The sequence below is a fragment of the Vigna angularis genome, chromosome 11, assembly GCF_016808095.1.
Source record: "Vigna angularis cultivar LongXiaoDou No.4 chromosome 11, ASM1680809v1, whole genome shotgun sequence".
NCBI lineage: Eukaryota > Viridiplantae > Streptophyta > Magnoliopsida > Fabales > Fabaceae > Vigna > Vigna angularis.
This window is the reverse complement of record NC_068980.1, coordinates 7,233,576-7,243,679: the sequence shown is the minus strand read 5'-3', so window position 1 is coordinate 7,243,679 and position 10,104 is coordinate 7,233,576. Positions and strand designations below refer to the sequence as shown.

Below are 10,104 nucleotides of genomic sequence, written 5' to 3'. Positions count from 1 at the left end.
TTTTTGGGTTTGTCTTTTAACTCACCAAGAAGCAAACTTAGAAGTATTTCTCGAAAGCCAGGTGTTTTCAGAAACAAGATCCAGGTTTTAGTGTCAAAATTTGCTAGTAAAATCTTGATCCCCTCCCCCATTTTTTTCCCTTTGAAACTAGCCAAGAGAAATTGAAGAGAATTTCAACGCCCCAAGGACCCAGAAAGAGAAGAAACGATTCAACGAGAGAGAAAAAGAGTGGAAATAACCCAACAATTTCTCATTCTCTTTCAACTTTCAACTCTTGAGACTGTTGATTTTGCTTGGCAATTTTTCATTCCCCGAAGAACACGTTTCAGCCCCTTCGTTAGACCCATTCGTCGCGTAAATAAAACCCTGCTCTCAAGTTAACCCCAAATCGCACCTTTATTTTTTTTTCTCCTCTCAACACTTGAAACTTGGAAGATTGTATATAAATAAACAAGAATTTAAGATCTGCCATGAAAATAATTCCCTTCCCTTCTTCTGCAAACTAAGGAACTACTTGCCTTCGACTTTGATAAATTGCGTTTTGGGATTCTAATATGAGTAGCAATGGCGAAACTTGTAGTGCTAGTCTCGACATTAGCGCTTTAATTTGTCACGCTGCTGCTGGTGCCTCTGCAGGTAATTAACTTTCGCTTCGACCCTTCTCCTATTTTGGGTTCTTTATCATTGGGCCTGTGTCAATTTGTGAATTTTGATTCTCAGTTGCTGTTTTGGTAATTTCTATGCTAGTCTTTTCCAGAACGGCTTGTTTTACAGCGTGACATTCAGTATTGATGGATTAACTATACAAGGGTGAGCGAGGGGTCTGATGGCAGCTATGATGGGTTTTTACAGCAGCACAGAGTTTCAGCTTCCCTCAGATCCGTTCAAGGGTGAGCGAGGGGTCTGAAGGTTCTTCGTCCAGGAATGGATCTATGAAGGATGTATTGAAAGAACAAACCTTGTCCCAGGAAATTAAAAATTGCAGAAATTGCCACATATTAAGCTCAAATTCTGCCACCTGCAAATAAAATGATGTTTCAGCATGCCACCTATTTAAAAAGTTAACATCGTCCATTACATTTAACGGAAAGGGTATTATTGACTCAATTTTGTTAAATTAGGGACCTAATTGATCACTTTTAAAATTGAAGGACCCAAGTGAAACGAACCCGCAAATATAGGGACCTCCGAACCTATTAAACCATTCTTTAATTGAACAATAAAGTCCATTCTAAAAAATATTCTAAAAACCTATCAATTACTTTTGGAAGAATTAAAATAAAAAGATAGTAGAGAAACCCAAGTTATTAGGTTCACTTGACCTAGATGCCGGCCACAACTTGTGTTTTGAGTCATGAAGCACTTGACTTTAGGCCAACACGTGTGTGTATATATATATATATATATATATATATATATATATATATATATATATATATATATATATATTTGATTGATATTTGTCTGTGGTGATTTTAATAGTCCTTTGCTTCCTTTTACTTGATGTATGTTGCATATGTAATTATTTGTTTGTTTGGATATATTCTCGTTTTGAATTAGCCTTAGATTCCCGTTTGAGATTGAATACAAAAATTATTTACTATCTCTAGATTTTTCTGAACAAATGTACTTTTTAAAAATGAATAGAAAGGAGATAGTAATAATAATTTATAAGTATTGAATCTTGAATTGTCCGGTTGGACAGTTTAAGAAGAGTAATAACTTTTTTCATAGTTTATTATAAGATATCAATTTTAATATACATGTCTTAAATTTCATGAAATTTTGCAGTTGTGTTTTGTATTGATCTTCGGGTGCATATTTGATTGTGATTTATAATCACTTTCATTTCGTGTAACCTGAAGACCAATGCGAAATGCTGGCAAAATTTCGTGAAATTTAAGATATGTTGTTTAAAATTGATATGTTTAATAAACTAAAAAAAGTGAATCTTCTTGAATGGGATAGGGTCACACCTTGAATACAAACACGATCAAAGTGATCATTCAAGATTATTGAAATTGTGTAAACAATTTCAGTAAACATGGGTACGGATAGAGGGTGGATTAATTTACCACGCATCAGCACTGAGTACGAGAGAGGGGTAGAAGAATTTATAGAGTTTGCACAACATAATGTGAGTACAAGTAGTGATGATGAAGTCAAGTTCAGATGTCCCTGTGTCAACTGTTTGAATGAGAGGAAGTTGAACGCAACTGATATTAGGGAACATCTTATCTGTGATGGTTTCATACGAAGTTATACAACATGGATATGGCATGGCGAATTAACAGACTTTCCAATTGTCTCTCCAACTGAAAATGTTTATGATTCCACAATGGATATGGAAGATCAAGCCGAAGAAGACAACTTAGAGGACATGATCCGCGATGTTGGCGCAAAAGCCTTTGCTCAAGCGCATGTGTATGAAACGATGTCCACTAATGCGGAGACTCCTCTGTATGCGGGTTCAACTAAGTTCACACGGTTGTCAGCGGTGTTAAGGCTCATGAATTTAAAGGCGAGCAATGGATGGAGTGATAAGAGTTTTACAGAATTGTTGTCGTTGTTGAATGAAATGCTGCCAGATGGAAATACGTTACCTAATCGTAATTATGATGCAAAAAAAATTCTTTGTCAAAACGGATACATGCATGTCCGAATGATTGCATATTATATAGGAATGAGAATGAAGTTTTGATAAAGTGTCCAAAATGTGGGTTATCACGATACAAGTCAATAAACAACGGTGAAGATGGTGGTCACACAGAAAAGAATGGTTCTGCTTTGAAAGTAGTTTGGTACCTTCCACTAGTTGCCAGACTTAAGCGTTTGTTCGCGAATCCCAAAGACGCTAAAAACCTAAGATGGCATGCAGATGAGAGAACAACTGATGGGCTGCTTCGTCATCCAGCTGATTCAAAGCAATGGAAAATTATTGATCAAGAATTCCCCCAATTTGGTGAAGAATGTAGAAATCTAAGGTTTGGCTTAACTACTGATGGAATGAATCCATTTGGTAATTTAAGTACCAATCATAGTTGTTGGCCCGTTATACTGATAATTTACAACTTATCTCCTGGATTGTGCATGAAAAGAAAGTACATGATGTTGTCAATGTTGATATCTGGTCCAAAGCAGCCTGGAAATGACATCGATGTTTATCTAAGGCCACTAGTTGAAGACTTGAAGTTGTTGTGGGTTGATGGGGTTGACATATTTGATTCCTTTGCTTCAGAAACTTTCATGATGCATGCCATGTTATTTTGCACCATTAATGACTTCCCAGCTTACGGTAATTTGTCGGGGTACAGTGTGAAAGGTCATAAAGCATGTCCTATATGTGAAGAAAACACTACAGCTCAACAATTAAAACACGGAAGAAAGACAGTGTATATGCGTCATCGGCGATTTTTACAATCTAATCATCCATATCGAAGGTTAAAGAAAGCATTCAATGGAGAACAAGAGAAAGACAATGCACCCATTCCACTTACTGGACTTGAAGTTGCTGAGAAAGTTAATAGAGTACATCATATATTTGGGAAAACGTCGAAGAAGTCTTCTGTAACGACCCCTTGGAAGAAGAAATCAATATTCTTTGATCTTCCATATTGGTCAAAGTTAGATGTTAGACATTTCATAGATGTCATGCATGTTGAGAAAAATGTTTGTGATAGCTTGATTAGTACACTACTAAACATCCAGGGAAAAACAAAAGATGGAGTGAATGCGCGTTTGGATTTGGTTGACATGAAGATCCGAGAAGAGTTGGCACCAAGAGAGATTGGTAAACGTACTTATTTGCCCCCTGCATGTTACACAATGTCCAAACAAGAGAAAATAAGTTTTTGTCTTTGTTTAAAGAGTATGAAGGTACCACAAGGATACTCTTCAAATATCAAGAGCTTAGTGTCAATGCAGGACTTAAAGCTTGTTGGACTGAAGTCTCACGATTGCCATGTCTTAATGCAACAGTTGTTACCAGTGGCAATTCGTGGAATTTTGCCCAAAAAAGTTAGGCTAACCATAACTCGATTGTGCTCATTTTTCTCGTCAATTTGTAGTAAAGTCATCGATCCTACAAAGTTAGTTGAACTTCAAAGCGAAATTATCATCATCTTATGTCAACTAGAAATGTTTTCCCTCCATCCTTTTTTGACATCATGGTGCATTTACTTGTTCATTTGGTCAGAGAAATAAAGTTGTGTGGACCAGTATACTTAAGATGGATGTACCCTATTGAGCGTTATATGAAGATTTTGAAAGGGTACGTAAAAAATCAATATATGAAGATTGAAAGATGGATGTGACAGGACTCCTTGGTTGAGCAGAGCTCCCAAGGTCAATTCACACAAGAAGGTCGTCAAGATATTCTTGCCACAGCTATTGGACGACCTGAGCACCCAGGACGGGTGCGTGGTGCTGGGACTGGCATAGGCATACGACAGTTTTTTGGGTCTTCCTCGCGTCCATATTCATACGAAAAGATGAAGGAGGAAATAAGAAAAGAGATGACGCAGGAGATCACAAAGAAGGTTCGAGCAGAGTTGTATGATGAAGTTGCTGAAATGGTTGCGCGCCAGTTCCAGCAGCATTATGAGGATTATGGCAATCGTCCTCCGCCATCTCCTGTAGCGGAACATGTTGTGCCCCCTACAGGTAAACTTATTTATTTTTGGTTACTAATTTACTTTTTGCATAACCTAACATTTAATTTGACAGGTAGAAGCGGTAAAGGAAGTTGTTCAGCTGCCGGTGCCCCAAGGGACGACATGGATGAAACTCGTCCATGTCAGTTATATATTTTTTCTGATACTGGGACCATGCTAGTGGCTCGTGGTACAGTTTATGAGACAACCACTGTAGTGCATGGTGTACAACTTTCAGAAGATGAGTTCAAGGTCACGGTGGATGAAGTTGTCATAACGGATGTCGTTCTTCCTGTGCCTACAGATGAGTTCTTCACTGTGGAAGAAGCATTTAAGTCCTTTGTCGCCTGGCCTAGACATTTGGTTGATGATGTATCTAATGCCCCGGTAAACACTCGTACTATATACTTCTCAATTTTAATATTTACTTCTTATTGACGTTATAACATAACCATTTTTGCATTTAACAGCAGATAGGTCAAGAGGGAAGTCCTCCCCCGAAGAAGACTCATTTATCTGAGGAAGACCCTCTTGGTGCATTAGACGAGCTTGCTAAAATCATTTCAGATGTGTCGATGAATGTACACTGGGATTCTACTACATTTGGAAGAGAAGCTCAGATCCCATTGTACTTGCATAATCAAGATGTTAGGGAGCTTGCGTCGGGGAGAGAAGAAATTAATATTACACTCATTCAGTTGTGGATGATGTAAGTTTATGCGAACTTTTTTATATAATTATTTTTTATGAAGTTACTTATATGAGATTATTTCTTCATTTTAGGTATATGTTTGATGTTAGTAACAAGAAGGGGTTCAACGATGTATATGGGTTCATTGACCCCTCTATGACTCAAGAAAGAAATAAATTTGATGATATCCAAACATACATCACCACCTGCTTTGGAATGGGGAAGGAGATATATTTTCTCCCTTATATACATGGGTAAGTGAAGTTTGTTAACTTTAAAGTTTCATTTATTAATTTCAGTATATGACAATGAAGTTATTACCAATTTCAGGTGTCATTGGCAGCTACTTGTGATCTCCATACCGGAGAACAATGCTGTCTGGTTTTGTTCATTGCACAAGTCTCCGCCCAGCCCTCTTAGACATATAGTAGATTGGTAAGAACCTCAAGGTTTCAACTTTCTTTATTGTATAAATGTATGCTAAAGCCATTTTTTTTAATAGTTCGCTTGCAACACACATGATGTTATCTGGGAGATCTACTGCTACAGCTAAAAAGCTTGCATGGGTTGCCCTTAAGGTTTGGTATTTTAGTCCATACTTTGTTACATTTGGTTCCATTCAAATGATGTTATTTAACATTTTATAATTATGATGATATATTGTAGTGTAATAGACAAACGGGGTCATATGAATGTGGTTACTACGTCATGTTTTGGATGATGACCATTATTCGTGCACATTACACTAGTGGATGGGAAACGGTAATATTTAGGTTTGAATTTTATTTTCTCTAGAGTTTAGATTTCATATACACTAATTGAAATCATTGTGTTTTATGCAGAGATTCAATAGGACTGCTCCAATTCCAGAGAAGTCACTTCAACTTGTGAGGAAAACACTGGCTAAATATGTAATTCATTTATATAATAGTATGTAGTAGATATTAGGATATAGCAAGTTCTAAGTTTATGTTTCTAAGTTGATTTATGTTTTTCTACATTATTATTAGTTTAACTTTGTACATTACATTCATTTATGCTTCAAACTTGATTTATGATTACATTGGATTGATTTATGATTCTAAGAAGTTGATTTATGATTATATTTAATGTATTTATGTTTTATTATAATTTTCATTCAAAATATACGTTTATGGATTTTTCTGGACTGTTCTGGCTGTAAATATATATGCAGGTCTGTTTCTGTAGTGGGGAATGTAGCAGAAACAAACCTCATTTTAAAAAAAAAACAAGGGAATATGCCTCGGTTAAGGTCATACCCGAGGTAGAATTTTGTCTACTGCTTCGGTTATGGCTAGAACCGAGGCAGTAGAGGGTGGCTTTATGCCTCGGTTCAGAAGGAACCGAGGCAGTCTATGCTGCGAAAAAAATAAAAAAAAAACAAAAATCGGGTCTACTACATCGGTTCTAGCTATAACCGAGGCAGTAGAGGGTGGCTTTATGCTTCGGTTCAGGAGGAACCAAGGCAGTATGTGCTGCGAAAAAAAATAAAAAATAAAACAAAAAATTTACTGCTTCGGGTACGAAACAACCGAGACAGTATCTTAACTAAATATGCTTCGGTTCAGACCCGAGGTCAAAAGGGGCAGACTTATTGCCTCGCCTGCATATGCCTCGGTTGGAGAACCGGTGTCTGTAAGCAAAACTAACCGGTGTCATTTCCCTTTATTGCACTAGTGTGTTTATGTCAATTATATAACTTTATCTTGCTAATAACATTTTAGAGGAAAAGTATTAAAAGTTAAAATTTATTTATTGATTATTTTACAGATAATAATATGGCGGTGGTTGGTGGCAGAGGTTTGGAGGTTGGAGAATGAAATTGAAAGGTTGAAGTAACGTGGAAGAAGCAAAGGTGAAAGTATTTTAATTTTAAAATTAAAATACAAGTTTTTTAAAATGATTTAATATAAATTTATAACTTAAATAATTCATATCCGAAAAATTTAATAAATTAAATAAATTAAATAATTAAATATAAATTTTAAAATATTAAATTCAACTTATATTCATGTGATCCAGTCCAGCCAAGGATATGAGTAACTCTCATATTCTGTATAATGTACAAAGTTAACGGTCCACCATTTGTGTATTGCATTAATAGTCAAATAAATGCATTTTTGTATTATGCTTCATTTTGTACTGGCCCTGCAAAACGTATGTGGTAACCAACCAAATACGGAATAATGAAAATAAACTAATTAGAGAACTGTGGAACAAAAAACTGAGATGACGTATAATATTTAATTTGTTTGTTGGTTTTCTCAAACAAGTGTAAATGTATTTGTTTTGATAAGTACCAATTGAATCAAGAAAAAAAATAAATTTTAGAATCTCCTGAATCAAATCAATCTATATATCTATAACATAGTCACCCACTCACTATATAATCCAACACACAATCACAAACTTTTCAGAATTGAATTGAATTTTCTCATCCAGCCAGAATCAGAAACCATGGCTAACAAAGGTCTCAAGATTTGCTTGGTCTTGTCTTTCTTATTCCTGATCATTCTTACAGCTGTCGTTGTAACCTTATTTTTAACAATTTTCAAACCCAAGGATCCTAACATCACGGTCCGACCTGTTGGTCTTGAAAACTTTAACTTGTCCCTTTTGACCAATTTGACTGCAAATGTGAGTCTGGGAATGGTGATCACTATGGAGAATCCAAACTATGGTAGCTTTGAATACCCCAAAGCCACTGGTTATGTGAATTTTGATGATAGCATTGTGGGTGAAGTTCCGATAGAGGGAGAGTTAGTGCCAGCACGTGACCAGATTGCTGTGAACACGTGGGCCAATTTCATGGTAGAAAAGTTGGTCACTGATACCAAATTTTGGAATGATGTTCTAAGTGGATCGCTGAATTTCACATCAACAGCTGCACTGCCAGGGAAAGTTCATATGTTCAAGATTTTGAAGTTGAAAGCCACTGTTTATACCACTTGTGACTTCTCCATTAACATAACTTCTAGGAATGTTGATAACAAATGCTTTTCCAAAATCAAGCTTTGATGGGTTGTAGTCAAGAGATACTATTCGCCTTCTTCTCTTCAATTCATCCGTAACTGAGGTTTTCTACAGTTGTTTTTTCTTGTCTTTTCGTTTTCAATATATATATAATAACAAACTTTATTTTACAAATAAATCGTTGAATTGAGTTTGACTTAAATTTTTTTAATATATAATATCGGAACTATGAATTAAAGTCTGATAAAATTTATATTTTTTAAATATATTATCGGATCACTGTGAAATTACTCATTAATATTTCATTTTATACATAAGATACATATATTTCAACGTGAGAAAGACGTGTTAAAACTTCCATATCAATTATAAATTAATTCAAAATATATAAAAATACAAATTTACTTTACAAGTTACTTTAAATTAACTACAAACTAAAATTGAATGAGATTTAAAATTTATCTTTAATATAGAAATTAAAAGAACTTATAACTTATAAAAACTTTTAAATGTATAATCTGCTCTAATAAATACATTTGTATTGTCAAAGTTATTAGTTTTTATAAGCTAATGAAATAAGTTATTCTCTAACTTATAGGTATTATCAACCACACTCTAAACCTAACAGAAAAAATGTAAAGAATAATCTTTTAAGTTTTGTCTTGTATTTAAAGAGACAGGATTAACTATATTTAAAGTTAAATATGCATTTAATTAATATTACAGAAAAGTTTTATATTTCATAATTAATGTTTATATCATATTTAATATCATTAAATATGTGAAATTAATAGCTGAGTTATGAGTTATTGTTGTTGTCGTTAAGTGAATTCATTTAATTATTATTGTTCCACTCCTTTTTTTAAGGCTTTAAAGTTTTGAAAGAAAACAGTGAAATTATAATGAAAAGCAATATTAACGTTGGGAATCTGGTTTTATAGAAGATATTAGTTGTTATTTACAATGATGTATAAAGATCAGATCCAACTTATTTTCAAGTATGAAATTATTTTAAAGAATAGAATCGGATAAATTTATACGGAAAATTTTAAAATTATATTTTTTTTATTAAATATGTTTTTAATATTTAAACTTTGAGTTAAAATTAGAATTCTAATATTCCAAATTATAATATATTTTAATCTTTAAACTTTAAAAATAAATAAATATAATTTTTTTAAATAATTATATTAAAAAAAATTACATGTAAAATAACATGTTGGTAAAAATCATATCCAACTTATTTTAAAGCATTGAATTGTTTAAAAAATAGAATCGGATAAATCTATGAGGAAAATTGAAAAAAGTTAAAGAAATATCATTAATATGTACAAATATCCAAATACGTTAAAAATCATTTCGAAGTTAAGGTTGGTAAATATCATATCCAAATTATAACTCTTTTTTTTTGTTAAATATGTTAAAAAAAAATTATATGCCAAATTTCTTTTTAGAGTCATATTCAAATTTTTTATACTATTTAAGAATTTTTAAATGTTATTATAAAATACTATTTAATATATATAAACAAATTAAATTAGGTTAGAGAGATTATATTTATTTATATTTAAAGTTTAAAAATCATAATATATTAACATTTAAAATAAGAACAAATTCTAATTTTTATTTAAATTATTATAAATATATTAAATTTTTTTTAATATCGTACTATAGTGCAACGTATATGAAGCATATCCAAAATTAATCAAAATAGGATATATTAAATTCATATTAGTTTGAAGTTAGAATTTTAAATTTAACAGATCC

The 10,104-nt window shown here is 33.2% G+C and overlaps 1 protein-coding gene across 1 annotated transcript; it reads left to right on the top strand.

Annotated features, from left to right (window-relative positions):
• The first annotated feature begins 7,821 nt into the window (after positions 1-7,821).
• LOC108332888 (uncharacterized) lies at positions 7,822-8,382 on the top strand. Its single transcript, XM_017568186.1, has one exon. It carries the CDS (start codon positions 7,822-7,824, stop codon positions 8,380-8,382), a length of 561 nt encoding a protein of 186 aa, XP_017423675.1.
• The last annotated feature ends 1,722 nt before the right edge of the window (positions 8,383-10,104 follow it).